The 18,489-nt window shown below is 41.8% G+C and overlaps 1 protein-coding gene across 2 annotated transcripts in view; it reads left to right on the top strand.

The window, feature by feature from the left end:
• Positions 1-18,489, top strand: part of LOC118774310 (glutamate receptor ionotropic, kainate 4-like) — a 373,600-nt gene that overhangs the window by 249,856 nt on the left and 105,255 nt on the right. For both annotated transcript variants that reach the window (XM_036523569.1, XM_036523570.1), the window contains one exon: positions 4,335-4,432. In XM_036523569.1, the coding sequence (XP_036379462.1) occupies positions 4,335-4,432 (98 nt within the window). The remainder of the gene's footprint in view (positions 1-4,334; positions 4,433-18,489) is intronic.

Genomic DNA, 18,489 nt, shown 5'->3' with positions numbered 1-18,489 from the left:
TGGAAATAAGGCACGTGAAATTACTGACACTCCCCACATCTCTACAGCAGTCAGAGTTCACTGGATCCTATCAATTAGTGCTATCAGAAAAGGCACATGAAGCATGGGGCTCCATTTCTGAGGGTAGCAGTGCACTGTATGGAAATAAGACTGAAGGAGGTTTGGAGGAGGTACAGCCTGTGTCCCCCAGGTAGCAGCTGGAGAAAGTCTCCAAATGTGACGGTCTCTTAAATGAACAAAGGACCTGTCTTTATCATGGAATGTGGAAGAAACTGCCAACGGGAATCAGGGCAATTCGGTCGATCAGCAAGCGTAGGGAAGCATGCCGTTCTGTTGAGTGAGAGATGAGGGTTTGCCTGGACTCCTTGCTTCGTTACCTCTTTCTCAAACCTCAAACTTTCAAAAACATTGCATAAAACGACTTTTGGTTCATGTTGTTTTCAGTTGAATGCATTATTTGCCTTTTAGAGCAGTAACAAATTATTTTGATTATACTTTGTGGAAAAGAACTTAAGAGAGCCCCATGGTTTCCTGAGGTATTTTGATAGTGTCTTGAGTTTTGACATGAACTTCTAGTGCAAAGGTAGAGTAACTCACACCCCTGAAAGCAATACTCGGGAATAGATTGTATGAAAATAATTTACAAAGGCCTCAGCTAAAACCATTAGAAACTATTTTGTTCAATTGTAATGAACACTTGTAGAAGTAGGTATTAGGTGCAAAATAGGCAATGTGGCACCAGCACAAGTTCATCTCCTACTATGTGCAAAATGAATTCCCACTGAACTAAAACATGAGCAGATCAAAGATTAGCTGACTCACAACTAACCCCATTCATTTTCCCTACTCCAAGTCTGAAAATTAATTTGCTGTGTGCCCGGATTATTTTTATATGGAGAGATATCCATCAGCTAAAATTACTAATCAAGAATATCTACATTCATGCATTTTCGATGGCATGCTGGGAATTGTATTTGTCTTATCATGTAAACTCTTTACAAGACATGGTGTAGGTCAGTCTCATATTGTAGTGTTCTACAGAGGGCACTGGCATTTAATGAATATTCAATTTAATGCTGAAGTGAGGGCAGACTCATGTGCTTTGTTTTTTACAAAGTGTATTTGTACAGTGGGTAACTCAATATATAACTAAATACCACACATGTTGATCTGAAGATGATCCTCTTCAAATTTTCTATACAGGGTTTACACAAGGTGTAGCTGAGTAAATATTATAAATAAATATGTTGAGAAGGTAGGTCACATATGTTCATTATATCAAGTATATTTCCACACCAAAAATAAAAAATTAAAAAATAAACAAATACCCACAATAATAAGATTTGTGGGATATTGAGCAACAAGTTCAGTGATCCAGTGTGATATCAAGTGCCCTGGAATAAAAATGCTAACTGTTTTTATCCCTCTAGAGCCTTCCCAAAGGCACATAATGTTTGTTCACTGTGCCGGGTAGACAGGCCCAGGCAGTGGGTAGTAAAATTCATTGGGTCAGAGGGGAAGCAAGACAGCAAGGTTGGAGCTGAAGACGTGTTGGGGGAGGATTCCATCCCAGAAAAACATGTTCACCTACTGATAAAAAATTATATATGTGTGGGTGAAACAAATATAGAAAAACTAGATTTTGGGGAAAAAAGCAGTTTCTTAATGTGCATTTATATTATTTAATTGTTAACGAGTACTACAAAGAGTGCATTATCTACAGGGAATTAATTATATTTAAAAAAAAAAAGCAAAAACAAAGCCAGTCTGGAAAAAATCGAAAGTCATTCCCTGACCTGAGGAAAATAATCACTCGATACAAACTTCTGAAAGGAACATAAAAAGAGTAGAAACAAATCAATGTTGCAGTAGAACAAATCCAACATCCAGATATATTCTGACTAATTAGTAACCTTGTTTATTTTTTCCATTAGGAGTACTTTATCCAGTGCACAACATATACACCGTCCAGTCCAGCCGCATAACTAGTGTTCCACAGTGCTACACCATTTTTACACATTGTGTTTTCTGTAAAATCATTAGTAATTGCAGAAACCTCTGGAAAGGACTTCATATTAACAAATCACAATGGTGATTCATGCACAGGCCCAACAAGCTCTCACTCACAAGGTAAAAACAAATTTTTGGAATTTTAGGAGGGGGTAAAGTCCTATGCTGAAACCACATGAAGCAAATCTGACATTTTTCATACAGTAGTCATATAATCATACAGTCATACTGTCGTACAAAGGCATAGCATGTCTGTACCAAAGCAGGATAATGGGCAGGCCCTATTGTCTATTACCTTGATCTAGGAAACCAAATAAAAGAATGTAGAAAAATAATTCCAGAAGACACCAAGATCCAGGTCAATTGCTATATGAGCCAGCCTACACAGCTGAAACATGTTTGGCTATCTGTCATGCTGAGCCTGCAGGTTTGTGCCTGTTTGTCTAGCATTTTGGCTGAGACTAGTATGGGCTGTTTGGTCCCAATCCTGCCAGCAGTGCAGGACATCTTTAAATGGCAGTTCAAACCCTTGTATCTGCACTAATCTCCGTATTCCTTAGTATTACTGGCAGTGTGAACAGAAAAATGGAAATGGGTTTTAATTCGTGGAGTGCCTTCTGCAGGCACTCAGCAGGTGATTTGGGAATTATTTATTAATCAGTTGATTATCTGAAACTGTAATTTCCTATCATATAGTAGTGCTCCCCTTGACTCCTGCTCATAGATATCTCTTCCTCTGCTCTCTGCAACCCTCATCACCCCCCTTCTGCCCCCCAGTGTATAAATGTAAACAGGAATATGCAGGAGTGCCACCTTTTCCCAGTGCTGGAATGGTCATTTGCTCAAAGCTGTATATGTACATATAAAATCAAGTTTCTTTTTGGTCCATGTAATACTTCAACAAAATAATAAATATTTAATAAGATAAGATAGATTATAGCTGATTGGGTTTCTTTCTGGCAGTGTTCGTTTTGTGTTATTCCTGTAATTCTAAACTCTGTTTGGGACCAGTGCTGCTGTGTAACAGATTTGGCTCACAAAGAACAATGGTGATGTTTTGAAGAACAGTGTGTATGAATGAATGAACACATTGGATGAATCTCTATATCACTAGTTATTTCATTGCTTGTTATGACTCTAGTCAACCTTCCCCAAGACATGGGGAACTTTTGTCCACAATTGCAATACATTGAGTTAATTGAATGTTTATTTGCCTGGTCAGAAGAGAGATACTTGATTAGATACTTGTATTTTAGATACTATGATTGTTGTGGCCCAGCTAGCTTTTCAGACAGAGTCTTGACAAAGACATATAGAAGTGATTACATATAACATTTAAAAGGAAGTAGAATTGTGAGCGAGTTCAAAATTGTTCTTGTAAGCAGATTCTTAGAAGTAGAGTATTTAAACAATGTTAGTACAGGAACAGTTCTGTCTCACTGATTTTGATCATTACTTGTGGTGGAATCTTAAATCAGTAGTCTTGTAAACAGACTACTGTATGACTACCTTGTATTTCCAAATACAAGGTAGTCATAAAGTGCCAATCAAAAATGTGGTTAAAATTTTAGCATTCTTTTAAAATTACATGTAAGTGTGAATACTCCAGTTATTTCACTTTTGGGTGTAACTCAAGATGCTGACCATTCAGGAGAGAATGAAACTGGTGAGTATGAATTGGCAGAGACAATCTTATGATGAAACTCTCCAAGATCTCCAGATTTAACTGCCTTAGACTTTTTTGCATGTGGGGTACATTAAGTTGAAAGATTACAGAACAAAGGTTGTATTAATATTGTACTAATGCTGCTATTAAAAATATCACTGCTGATATCTGCATAATGTTTTCAGGGAAACAAGCAATTATTCTTTGATATGGAAGGTGACCATGTGGCATGGACAGGGTTTCCCAAAGAACTTGTGCCACTTTAACCATCTTATTGATTCTTGACTGTTTTATGACAGTGTTTAAAACATTCATAAAAATACAAAAATTGACAAATAGGATGTTTGTGTTTGTACATTTTACCTTCACACCACTGTGTCTGAGAAATTCTCCCTTTTACTTTCTTATTGACGGGACCCTGTATTTTAGAATTTTCTATTTTTAATTGTTAATTTCCTTAATGGAGATGGTTTGCGTTTGTGGTTTGTCATTTGTGTGTAGTATATATTTATTTCATGGAGCTGTTTTATTTATGTGTGATTCTTACTGCACACCAAATTGTCCATTGGGACAGTAAGGATGGATGGGTGGTGGATAAATTGATTGATTGATTGATTGATTGACATGTTGATCTTGCTCTGCTTCTTTTGTTTAACAGTGTGCCAGATATTATCCAAGGGGGTGGTGGCAGTCCTAGGCCCCTCTGCCAGCCCTGCATCCAACTCCATCATCAGTAATATTTGTGGAGAAAAAGAGGTGAGTGTCTGGATTTGCACTTCATTCATTGCAATTTAGCAAACTGTGCACAGCACTCAGGTGGTTTGAGAATAACAATGATACAGTGCAGTCATTGTGTGCTATTACAGGGTGCCTACGTTTGACTGCCCTTTCTCACATCATACCATATATTATCATGCATTCATTCTTTTTCCATTTTAAAATGAAGGATGATAGTAATGCCTCCCAATTCACGCAATTCTAACAGCCCATGTAGCAGCCAATTTCATGTAGACTTTAATCAGCAGCAGGGCTTAGTTAAGTGTCTATGAAGACGGTTATAGCACAATTTAGTCTCTCTAGGTGCAGACTTTGCCAGAAAAGTTAACCCTATAGATGAGTTCAACAAACACTGAGAAGTGATGAAAGCAGCTTAGCTGCAACACGTTGGTCACTAGTAGTTTTTAAATTGTTCTAGCCCAAAGCAACTAGAGAAATATTTTGCAACTGGGACAATGGCAGGAAAAGTCCAGGCTGGAGGTTGTGGAACATTTCTACAACAGCTCTGAACTGGACTTCACTTCTTATTACAACTCTGTAAAACGCCCATTGTTTTTGCCTCTTGAACTTGTAACATTTTAAAGGCTTACATTGGTGTTGAGAAGGACCAAGGCCATGTATGTGAGTAGGAACCCAGTACTGGGTGTTGGTGCAACCACCGCCCGTTTATCAACAAGTACCATTAGCTGAGCTGAGCCATGGTTTCATGACTCTATCCCTGCTGTGCTTGAAGAGAAACTTAGCCAGGTTTACAAGTCTGCCATGCTGTTCTGCCTCTTATTCTGATGATTCGTGTGTCTCTGAACTCTGAGTACAGCAAAGCAAAAACTTCACATCTTACAGTGTTAGAAGAAAACACAGTGGACTGTGAGATATTCTCATCTGTAATGTTTACACGACCTCATTCTCATTTTAGGCCACTGTTTTCAAGATCTTTTCTCATAAAGGTTGTAGGGTGGTTAAGCCAAAGTAAAATGAGAAACTTTCAATATTTAAAGCCTTTTTCAAAATGTTATTGTACCTCTCAGATCAATCCAATTCTCATGCATTGACGTCCTGTCTGACATGTGGCCTTCTGATGATTCAGCAGATTCAGCAGCTACCAACACAAAGATGCCAACAGGAATCTTCTTCTATTGAAATAGATTCAATACAGTCAACATATACAGAAACAAAAATAAAATGTGTAGCTGGCAGGGACTTTTGTTTGCTTGATTACAAAGCTGAGAGCTGTGAGTTCTCGCTGAAATGTGTTTGTGAGGTGTGTAAGCAGTTACAAAACGAATTTTTGCACATGGGATTCATACCATCTTAGGAATGTAAGATAAAAATGAAAATACATATTGTGAAATTTTACATTAGAGAAGATAATTATTGTCAGGTTTTCTGCAATGGTAACAGATAATATTGTAAAGGCATGCCACCACTGCAAGGCAATGAGAGGGGAATGTCTGTTTTTTTGGTGCCATGATGGGCATCAAATCAACAGGAAAGTCTTACCGAAACCTCTTCAGTAAAATTTCATTGTTTGGGGCAATGGGGCAACTTTTAATGTCGAGCCCTCAAGTGGTTAGAGCAGGGGACCTGTAGAGGTTCAAATTTCAAATGCTTAATTGATGTTGTTACCTTTAGCACGGGTAAGCAATGAAGATGTGAGCATGAATTGCTCAAGCAAACACCCTGCTGACAAATAAGGTAAAAGGTGAGTGACTCAGATGATGCACACTCTAGGTTTTCTAGAAGTAGTTATTGTTTGAAAATGAATCTCAGAGAAAGTGCTTTTTTGGATGTACTGAGTACATAGCTCTCACAAGGAACATGACGCTTAGCACAGCACATCAAACCAAGCACTTTCCAATGTTTTCTACTCTTACTGATCCACTTCAGTCTGAGTGTGAGTCTCCTCACATCTGTGTTAATTATTAACTTACAGCTTTAGCCCCAACCAGGTTTATCCCCTTAATAAACCAGTTCATTAAAACATAAATACTGATTTAACCCCATTTGGAAGGTATGTTATGCACCACTGTTGCCACATACCTGCCTGTTTCAGAACTGCTCCAACCTTTATTTCTTACCTGGAACTATCTGCTTTGAGTACCCCATCAACATACAATCAAAAGCAATGTCTATGCTTAGAAGTGGACCATTTTTCACACTGTCTTAGCAAAAGGCCTTGATCTTGATTCAGCCTTGCACAGAGCCATATCTGATGAAAATTGTCCTCTTGGAATTCAGCACTGCAAGTGGAGCTGATAGAATCCTTCCTACCTTGACAGTCTCATGTCTCTTGTACTCACTCTCTGGCTGATGCAATGATTTGAAAAACTGAAATGACATTATTTTTACACCTCTACAGAAACAAACCCGTCCAAGAAGAAGGAATAGTATTTTTTTTCTTCCGAAATAGTCATCAGTCCTATTTTAGCTTTTCATATGAGTTCCAAAAGCAGGCCAGCTGCACAGACAAAAACTGTTATCATGGATTCCAAATCAGGGAAGAACATTCAAGGGCAGAGAGTACCAGTGTCTTATGATTGTTTTGTTTTTGTGTTTGTTTTCATAGAATGGCCAAAGATTCATGAAAAAGAAGCTTTTTTTCACTGTCTGCTGATATAACAGTTTCTAAAAAGTCCTTTCATCCCATTTCAGGCAGTCATTCAAGTTGGCCAGAAGAGTAAGATAATTCATCTTGTTCCCAATAAACATCTGCCTCATTGAACAAGGATTGTTACTGTCAGTGAGGAATTGATATTCTTCTTGAAAATAATTGTGTTAAAACAGCATATTATTTTGTAATATAAATAGCACTTTTTATTACATTATTGTGGCAGTGTGGTGAAGTGGTAGGGAGCATAGGTTTGTGGGTTCAATTCCCTAATCAGGCACACCCTTGGGCAAGGTGCTTAACTCAGAATTAAAGTAAATAAGTAATAAAGTAGTGGTAAAGTAAATAAGAAGTAAATAACTGTGTACACTGGGTTGATAATGTAAAAAAGTAACCTCTGTAAGTTGCTTGGGTTAAGTGTGTCTGATAAGCAGCACATACACCAGTGTAGTTAACTAATTTGATTAGAAGAGTGTAATTGCAGCCCATAACACATTGACTGCAGTGCAGTTGCTATGTATAAGATTCACAAAGCTAGTTCTGTACTGTAAATAATTATATTCGCGGGGTCTGTGTCAATACGCAATAACAATTACACTGGTATTGTGAAACTTTAAGTGTATCCATAATTTCAAATACTGTCGCTAACTAGACTAACTTGACTAGCTAGCTTAATAAGATCAACAGCTAGGCTTAGACTGAAAACGCTTTCAATGTAGCATTTCATAACAATAATCACAATAAGCTACATGTATCTGGAAGGCTACTGTGTCCAAAGGAAAAAATTCATGTTGTGGTCAAACACCACTACTCACTGTGCCTCTGAGGTGTCCTGCTTCCCTTCACATGTTGTACTGTGAAATGGAACTAAACTGCGAATGAAATTAATTAGCTATTTTGTCATTATAGAGCAGTAGACATAATATTCAAACAGGATATTTTTTAATTCACCCATGTAGTATGTGCCCTACTATGCAGACATTTAATATAACACAATATCTGTATATTTCTTGTTATACAGAAAATATAAAATATACATTCATTCATTTCTCATTCTTTATGCAGATGATCATCAACTGTGCATTCATAAGCTCATGATGATAAAAAAAGATCATTGGCATTGATGGGCATTATTCACATATTCAGTATAGTGTGTACATATAATGTGGGAGTATGAGCTTCATAGATAGAGCTTGAGAATACATTTGTATGAATCTACTGTTCCACTGAAGTAAAAGCTGATTCCTGGGTTAATAAAGCAAAACAAGTTAAGTGTTTTACATTTGTTCAGTATTTTCAATGGCCACATTGTAGCTATTTTAGATTGCTTTATATACTGTCTCCAACACTCATAATGTAGCATTCTGTGCAGCTTTTATGTGTCCTTGAATTTTAATGGATGGTATCTTGAAAAAACTTTAAAACTCATTGAATTTGTTTTATAGGGCCTACAAACTCAAAGTCAAATTCACATATTTTTATGAAACTACATAAAACTCGCATCAAATAGATTTCCCAAAAGAAAGAAAATCCACCTCTTTTTGTGTCAGAATAGTCTTTATCACGCTGACAAGTTTGCCTTAGATACTGGATTTATGTACAATGAATAACTGATTCTGCTGTGGGGTGAAAACAGATGCATTCAGCTGAAATGTGTAAATGCTCACTATTCCCTTGGTGAGATATATGAATTAAATATAAAGTGAAATATGATCAAACTGTGCCACAAAGTAGCTTTAGGTAACAGCACTCCCCTAGGTCAGCCCTGAAGTGCGAATCAATTGGTGAAGTTGGTCAGGCATGAGGAATGAGACACAAACAGCGTACAAATGGAAGACCAATGCGATTGCGAATGAAAGTGAAAGCCATTTACCTGCAAGATAAATTGTCTCTTACGGCGTTTATGCATGCCTGTAACCAGCTATGGGGTCACAGAGGTCCGGACCTTGGTAATTTTTTAGAGCTAAAAATAAAATTTGAAGCTAAATACAACTGAATAAAAATCAGTGGTTGAGAGCTTCTCCTCCTAGACTAGTGCATGCTTAATTCAGTTTAGAATTGTTATTTAGTGACCACTGTGTGTGAGAGTTGTGAGAGAGGGCGTGAGCGCAGCCCCTTGCATCTTCAGCACATCCACTGACCGCAGCAATTTATGCATGTTGGCAGCACCAGGTGGCTTGTGTGTGAACTGGCAGCATACCATTCGGTAAGACAAAGCAATGATTGTTATGCCATTATCTGTAAGAAACATTCAAAACAGTAACCTGGTACAGCGTCTGGAGGCAATTGTATGAAGGCAATTGTATGAAACATGTTAAATATGCATACTCTGGCCATGATGAAGGCTAGGCTATTTCTTTCATATTAGTAGGCTAGCTAACGTTTCACACAACGCCATTGATTAAAACACAGCTTATGTAGGCGATGGTATCGATAATAGTAGGCCTACGAAACATTTCAAAGCCAAATTTGGAAATGAATAAAAGTGTATAATGACGTTAGCTTGTAATGGTGTTACTTTCAAGCATTTGTCTTTTATTTTTATAGCTAGCTAAGGTTACAAATAACCTTAGCTTGATTATCATGCTTCATACCGTAGACCTATGTGTTTTGATGCACTAGATAATGTTCTTATGATTTATTATTCATTCAGCAACACATATTAATGTGAAAGCTCCACACATAAGAACATAAGAACATATGATGATGAGAACAGGCCATTCTGCCCAACTAAGCTCGCCATTTCTTAATTAAAGAGTATCCAAAACTGCATCAAGTCTAGACATGAACACAGCAAGGGTCTCTGCCTCAACTAACTGACCTGGCAACCTATTCCATGTATTGATAACTCTTTGTGTAAAGTAATATTTCCTTATATCAGTGCGGAACTTACTCTTAACTAGTTTCCATTTATGTCCTCTTGTTTTACAGACTGAACTCACCCTAAAGAATCTATTATAGTTAACCTTATGGATTCCTTTTATAAATTTAAATACCTCAATTAAATCTCCCCTAAGCGTCGTCTTGCTTAGTCTAAATAGGTTGAGTAACTTGAGTCTTTCCTCGTAGCTTTTATATTTCATGCCAGGAACTAATTTAGTTGCCCTTCTTTGAACCTTTTCTAGAGCTTTGATCTTTTTTATAGTACGGTGCCCAGAACTGCACACAGTATTCCAGGTGCGGTCTGACTAAGGCATTGTATAATTTCAATATAACCTCTTTAGATTTATACTCAATACTTTTGGCTATATATCTCAGCATCCTGTTGGCCTTTTTTACTGCTACAGCACACTGCCTAGATCCTGTTAAGCTTGGGTCAACCATTACTCCCAAGTCCTTTTCAAATTGAGCACATTCTAGTTTTTTTCCACCCATGAAGTAGTCTTGTCTAAGGTTCTTATTTCCCACATGCAAGACTTTACATTTATCTAAATTGAATGTCATCTGCCAGGTATCTGCCCACTTTTGGATGCTGTTTAGGTCTTCCTGTATTACCTTAGTTAATTCTATACTGTTGGCTAGACCCCCTAGTTTGTGTCGTCTGCAAATTTTACTAATTTACTACTAACCTCTGCATCAAGATCATTTATGTATATAAGAAATAGCAAAGGCCCCAACACCGATCCCTGCGGGACTCCACTTCGTACAGGACCCTGCTCTGATACAATTCCTCCAACAGTTAGTCTGCTTTCTCTTAGACAACCAACTTCGAACCCACTCAGTGATAGCTCCTGTAATTCCTGCAGATTTCATTTTCAATATGAGTCTCTCGTGTGGAACTTTGTCAAATGCCTTTTGAAAGTCCAAATAGATAATATAGCTTGGTTTTAGTCCAGACATGCTGTAACATCCTCAAAGAAGTCCAGGAGGTTTGTTAAGCACGACCTCCCTCTGCGAAAACCGTGTTGGCTATCATTTAGAACACCATTTCGTTCCAGGAATAATTCCAAATTATCCCTAATGATGGATTCCAGTATTTTGCATGCGATACAAGTTAAGCTGACAGGCCTATAATTTCCTGGTTCAGTCCGGTCTCCTTTCTTGTAGATAGGTACTACACTGCCATGTTTCCAGTCATCTGGCATTTCTCCATTTTAAGGGATTGCTTAAAAATAACTGTCAGAGGCTTGTAAACCACCTCTGCTAGTTCTCTGAGAACTCTTGGATATATTCCATCAGGGCCTGCTGCCTTATTTGTTTTAAGTTTTTGAAGTTTATCTAGTACTTCTGCATCATTTAAATCAATTTCCTCTATAAATCTCTGAGAACTGACTGCACCTGAAGGCATATGCGAAAACACTTAACCAGTGAAACTCTCCACAAAGTAACTGTTTAGTGTATCAGCGATAGTTTTGTTATCGTAAACCATAACCCCATCCTTTTATACCTCTTATTTCATCCTTAACTATCCTTTTACGACTGTAGTATTGAAAAAACGTTTAGAGTTGCTCTTTGCATCTAGTGCAGTCTGTCTTTCAAAACACCTTATCTTATTACTATCTGAGCTCTCCAACTTGTATTTTCTAAATAATTAACTTTTTTGTTTCAAACTGTTCCATAGCGACTTATTCATCCACTGTGGATGCTTCTTTTTCAGCTTTCCTTTTCTCACTTGTGGAATGAATTTACACTGTACATCCAGAATAATCGTTTTAAATATGCACCACATTTCTTTGACAGTTTTACCACCTAGAGGAGGTACCCAGTTTATATTCCTTGTATAATCATGCATCTTAATAAAGTCATCTTGCCTAAAGTTGAATACTCTAGCATTGGAGAATGCAGACTTAACTTGCCAAAAAACGTCAAATGTAATTGAACTATGGTCACTTGTACCGAGTGGTTCCCCTACCTCAATACTGCCGATTCTATCAGGATTATTACACAGAACCAGATCTAGGATTGTGTTCTCTCTCGTGGGTTGAGTAACAGACTATATCAAAAAACAGTCATTTATAACATCCAAAAACTCTTCCTCACATTTACCTTGACCTGACACAGCTTCCCAATTAATTGAAGGGTAATTGAAGTCCCCCATTACTATTGTCTCACCCTCCTGACATGCTAGTTTAATGTTATCAAAGAGCATACTACTGACATTGCTGTCTGAGGCTGGTGGCCTATAGCATACTCCAACATTCAGACCTTTTTCATTTTCCCCCAATATCTTAATCCATATGTCTTCACTAACACCAAGGGGCTCCATTCCTGGTATTTCCTGAATATTAAGATTATCCTTTACATAGAGAGCTACGCCTCCTCCTCTTCTATTGATTCTGTCTTTTCTTTTTTTTTTTTTTTTAATTAATGTTTTTTATACATTTGACAGGCGAAGATACATACAATAAGAAGTAAGGGCTTTTTCTTTTTCTCAAACACAACAACCACTTATTCCCTCCCACTCCCTAACCTCCCCCCCATCCTACATGATTCGTTAGAGATCAACAATAACACACATCCTTCTTTCTTACCATAAGCAAATAAACAAACATATATAGGTGCACAGAAAGTTAAAAGAGAAAAGAGAGAGCGACAAAAAACAAAACAAAAAAAAAAAAAACAAGCAGAGAAATATTATTTCTTATGAAATGAAATGAGGCAAAAGTCAATTGTCAGAGACAAACCCTTCATTTGTCCTGTAGTGTCTTTAATTTAGCTATGTAACTCCGGATGCGGCCCCAAACCAAATCAAATCTTCCGGGTGTCCCCCTCAAATTATATTTAATTTTCTCCAGATCTAGGTACAGCATGAGGTCCTTCAGCCACAGGGAAGCTTTGGGAGCAAATGGCGACTTCCATTCCAACAGAATTCTCCTACGTGCTTACAAAGAAGCAAAGGCGATACTTTCCTTAACCCGTTTCCTAATTGTTTGACGGTCTGGTAATACCCCAAAAATGGCCAATTCTGCACATGGCACCAAATTCATATTTAGTGATTCAGCAAGATGTCTAAAAATAGCTGTCCAGTAAACCTGCAGACGAGGGCAAGACCAGAACATGTGTGTCATGTTTGCTGGTGTCATGTGACACCTATTGCACGTGACAGAGACATTGGAGTAAATTCTGGAAAGTTTGGAATTGGTGAAATAGATACGATGGACAACTTTAAATTGTATCAGATTAAGCCTGGAGCAAGATGTACTGTTATTTATTTGAATTAATGCTGAATCCCAGTCACTGTCATCAATAGCCCTGCCAAATTCCAGTTCCCAGTCTTTCCTGATTTTATCAAGAGATGTCTCTCTGAGATGGGATATTAAGGTGTAAACTTTTGAGATAAGACCTTTTTGATTTGTGGGAATGTCTAAGACTGAGTCAATTACTGTCTTAGGGGGGGTATTGGGGAAACAGGTACTATTTGATTTAACAAAATTACGGATCTGAAAGTATCTGAACAGGTGAGACTTTGGAAGGTTAAATTTTGCAGATAGTTCACTGAAGCTAGCGAAGACATTATTAGTATAGAGATCACTTAGTTTGACAAGGCCTGAACTCTGCCATAAAGAGAAGGCACCATCATTGCTGGGAGGGAGAAAGAGATGATTGTTATGTATAGGGCCACAGTTAGACAATCCTTGGAGACCATAAGTACGTCTAAATTGGTGCCAAATTTTAAGGGTGGAAATGACAATTGGATTATTTGAATATTGGGATGTTGAAGAGGCAATTTTGATGTAAGCAGAGCAAGGAGTGAAGTAGAACAGGATTTAGCTTCCAGTTTACACCAAATTAATTCAGGTTCGCGAATCCACAACATTTTGTTTATGTTAGCTGCCCAATAATAGAGTCTTAAATCAGGGAGTGACAGACCACCAATGGACTTGTGCCTTTGTAAGAATTCTTTCCTTATCCTGGCGGTCTTGCCTTTCCATAAAAAAGACGAAATTAGCTTATTTATAGCACGAAAAAAGGAATTGGGTAAAAAGATTGGCAAGCATTGGAAAAGATACAAAAAACATGGAAGCACGTTCATTTTGATGCAATTTACCCTGCCTGCTATAGTTATATGCAAACTACACCATCTTTCAAGATCTGCTTTAAGTTTGTCGATTAGGGGTGGAAAGTTGTTCTTGTAGAGATCTGACATCTTACGGCAGATATGCACTCCTAGATATTTAAAGCTGCTTTTAGACACTTTGAACGAGAGAGACGTATCGGGGATCCTAAGGGCCGAGTTATTTACAGAAAAGCATTCACTCTTTGAGAAATTTAATTTATAACCGGAAAATGCTCCAAAGCTGTTTAGCAATTCAATTGTCTTAGGAATGGTGGATACTGGATCAGAAATAAACAGTAATAAATCATCTGCATATAAGGAGAGTGTATTTACCAAACCACACCTGTGGATTCCCTTGATAAAACTGGCCGATTTAAGTGCGATAGATAAGGGTTCAATTGCCACAGCGAACAACAGTGGGCTCAGAGGGCACCCTTGATGGGTTCCTCTGCTAAGTGTGAAATATTGGGATTTCATCCCATTAGTGCTTACCGATGCTTTAGGGGACGAGTATAAAAGTGCGATCCAAGATATATACTTAGACCCGATGCAGAACCTCTTTAAGACCTCCAACAGATAACTCCACTCCAGCCTATCGAAAGCTTTCTCCGCATCAAGGGAGACCACCACTTCTGGTGTCCCCCCGGATGGTGACGAAAAGAGAATGTCGAGGAGGCGGCGGACATTGGAGAAAGAGTGTCGGTTTTTCATAAACCCGGTTTGGTCGGGCGAAATGATGCTTGGCATAATCGATTCGAGTCGTAAGGCCAGTGCTTTAGCTAAAATCTTGTAGTCAGCATTTAAAAGCGAGATGGGACGGTAAGAACTACAATCAGTATCTTCTTTACCCGGCTTAAGTAGTAAGGTTATTGATGCCTCAGTTAGAGGCAGGGCTCCCCGGTCCAGAGAATCATTGAACATGTCCAAAAGGAGAGGGATCAACTTATCAGCAAATTTTTTGAAAAACTCTATAGGGTAGCCGTCTGGGCCAGGGGCCTTGCCGCTTTGCATTAGTTTAATTGAGTTTGCTATTTCACGAATTTCTAAGGGTCGATCCATCTCACTCTTCTGCAAAGAAGATATGAGCGGAAAATTCAGGTTATCTAGGAAACTCATCATGTTTGTTTTGTCAGTCGGGGATTGTGAAGTGTATAAGTCAGAGTAAAATGTTTTAAAGGTTTCATTTATGACAGATGGTATTACTGTAAGTTCACCTGAAGGAATTCTAATCTGTTTAATTTGTTGGGATACTGACTTGTTTTTAATTTGGCGTGACAGATGGCGTCCTGCCTTCTCACCATGCTCATAAAGAAATCCACGTGATCGTAAGAGTAATTTTTCGGTTTCTTGTGTAGACAGCAAGTTATATTCCATTTGAAGGCCTTGTCTCTCCTTTTCTAGTTCAGGGGATGGAGATATTGATAATTTTCTGTCCAGCTCTGTTATACTTTCCATGAGTTGTTCCTGATTTTGTTTTTTCAATTTGTTTAGTCTTGCCGAATAAGATATAATCTCTCCTCGAACTACCACCTTTAATGTCTCCCACAATAGAGATGGCGATGTGAGATTAGACTTATTGGTAATAAGAAAATCATCGATTACTTTGGAGATTGTTTGACAAAAGTCAACATCGTTTAATAGTGTGCAATTCAACCTCCAAGGAGGGCGTGCCTTTTGTAAAAGTGAAAACGAGAGGTCGAGTAGCAATGGAGCTGTCAGGGCTCCGCCCCCTTAGCCGCGGTGTTCTCGTTTGTTTCCCCTGTGTTTCAGCCCCGCCCCGCTGCCTGTCTGCTCACCTGCACCCCATCACCTCGTCACCCCTGCCCTATATCTCCTCTGCGTGTCCCTGTCTGTTTGCTTGTTCGTTGCAGTGAGTTTTTCCTGTCTCGTCCCCGCTCTAGCTAACCTGACGTTTGATCGCTGTTCGTGGATTTCTGCCTGTTTCTCGACTTCGTCCTTCGCTTGCCGTTTTGGTTCCGTCTGCCTGTTCCTGATCACCTGGTTACCGACTCTGCCTGCCCCGACTCCTGATCCTGGATCTGCCCCCGGACTGCCTTCCCGTGTCTCTGAATTCTGCCTGCCCCTGTACTACGAACTGCCTGACGATTTTCATTAAAACGCTTGGTTCCGCTTACCCGGTGGTCCGCGCTTGTGTCCCGATCCCCGTTCCTGACAGAACGAACAAGCCTGCATGGACCCAGCGGACCTACCGCAGCTGAGGACGGCCCTGGAGCTCCAGGGAGCGCTGCTGGGGGGACACCAGAACCAGCTGGATTCCATCGGCCGGTCCCTGGAGGGTTTCGCCACCAGCCTCGCCGAGGTCTCGGCGCGGCTGCAGCAACTGCAGCTCAACCAGGAGAGCCGACCCTTTCCTCCAGCGGCTGTCTACCCACCGGCTCCGCCAGCCCCTCCCAGCCGGGAGCCCCGGCTGCCACCCCCCGAGTCATACGCGGGGGATCCAGGAACCTGCCGCTCGTTTCTCTCCCAGTGTTCCCTGGTGTTCGAGCTGCAACCCTCCACGTTCCCCACAGACCGGGCGAGGATCGCCTACGTCATCACCTTGCTGACAGGCCGCGCGAGGGAGTGGGGTACCGCGGTCTGGGACGCCGGCGCTCCCTTCTGCCACTCGTATGCCGGATTCGCCGACGAGATGAGAAGGGTGTTTGACCGTTCCAGGCAGGGCCGCGAGGCAGCGAGAGAGATGCTGCAGGCTCGCCAGGGGCGTCGGTCGGTGTCAGACTTCGCGATTGACTTCCGCACCCTGGCCGCCACCAGCGGATGGAACGCGGAGGCCCAGTTCGACGCCTTCCTCCACGGTCTCGCGGAGCCCATTAAGGACGAGCTGGCCACTCGGGAGCTGCCGGCCAGCTTCGAGGCTCTGGTGGACCTGGCGATCCGCGTGGATCAGCGCCTCTCGCAAAGACGCAGGGAGAGAGCGTCCAGCAGCCTGCCCGGTCTCGTCCGTGAGCAACCCCTCCCGATGGCGGTCAGGGGTCCTGCACCACCATCCCCGGGAACCTCCGAGCCCATGCAGGTCGACCGCACCCGCCTGTCTCCCGCGGAGCGCCAACGGAGACTCAGCACCCAGTCCTGCCTATACTGCGGGCAGTCTGGCCACTTTGTGGCGAACTGCCCGGCCAAGGGCCAGCGGTCACCCGCAGCAGGGGGATTACAGGTGAGTGTAACCCCACTGCGTCACTTTCCCCAGACCCGTCCCCTGTTCTCTGCCACCCTGCTCGTCGGAGGGCAGAGCCACGCCGTGTCCGTCCTGATTGACTCTGGGGCAGATGGCAGCTTTATCGACGCCGACTTGGCAGCCCGTCTGCGCCTGCCCCGCGTCCCCCTGCGCTCGCCGTTGGAGGCCCACGCGATCACCGGGGCCCCCCTGGTTCGCGTGACCCACGCCACTCCCCCGGTGAACTTCCTCGTTTCGGGCAACCACCGCGAGGAGATCGTCCTCAACATTATCCGTTCCCCACAGGCCGCCGTGGTCTTGGGCCGCCCCTGGTTAGCTCGCCACAACCCCCACATCGACTGGGAGGGCAACCGGATCCTGGGCTGGAGCCCCTTTTGCCACTCCCACTGCCTTCGGGCAGCCGTCACCCCTGGATCGCCGATCGCTTCCACTACCGAGGACTTCCCGGACCTGTCGGCACTGCCGCCCGAGTACATGGACCTGAAACCGGTGTTTAGCAAGTCCCGCGCAACATCGTTGCCTCCTCACCGCCCGTATGATTGCGCCATCGACCTGCTGCCCGGCTCGTCCCCCCCTCGGGGGCGACTGTTTTCTTTGTCGCCACCAGAAACCGAGTCCATGAACAAATACATCCGGGAGTCTCTCGCGGCCGGTCTCATTCGCCCCTCCTCCTCTCCTGCGGGGGCCGGATTCTTCTTCGTAGGGAAGAAGGACGGCTCCCTCCGTCCCTGCATTGATTACCGGGGTCTCAACGCCATTACCATCAAAAACCGCTACCCCCTGCCCCTTCTGTCGTCCGCCTTCGAGTCGCTGCAGGGCGCTACCGTCTTCACGAGACTCGATCTCCGTAATGCCTACCACCTGGTCAGGATCCGCGAGGGGGACGAGTGGAAGACGGCGTTTAACACCCCCTCGGGGCACTATGAATATCTGGTCATGCCGTTCGGTCTGACGAATTCCCCGGCCGTGTTCCAGTCCCTGGTGAACGACGTCCTCCGAGACATGCTCAACCAGTTCGTATTCGTGTACCTCGACGACATCCTGATCTTCTCTCGCTCCCTGCCCGAGCATGTACAGCACGTCCGACCGCGTTCTGCAGCGCCTGCTCGAAAACCACCTGTACGTGAAAGCGGAGAAGTGTGCCTTCCATCAGCACACTACTTCCTTCCTGGGCTTCGTGATCACGGCAGGTAGCATCCGTATGGACCGGCAGAAGGTCCGCGCAGTTGAGGAGT

The sequence above is a fragment of the Megalops cyprinoides genome, chromosome 3, assembly GCF_013368585.1.
Source record: "Megalops cyprinoides isolate fMegCyp1 chromosome 3, fMegCyp1.pri, whole genome shotgun sequence".
NCBI classification, from domain to species: domain Eukaryota; kingdom Metazoa; phylum Chordata; class Actinopteri; order Elopiformes; family Megalopidae; genus Megalops; species Megalops cyprinoides.
This window is presented reverse-complemented; position numbering and strand designations above follow the sequence as displayed.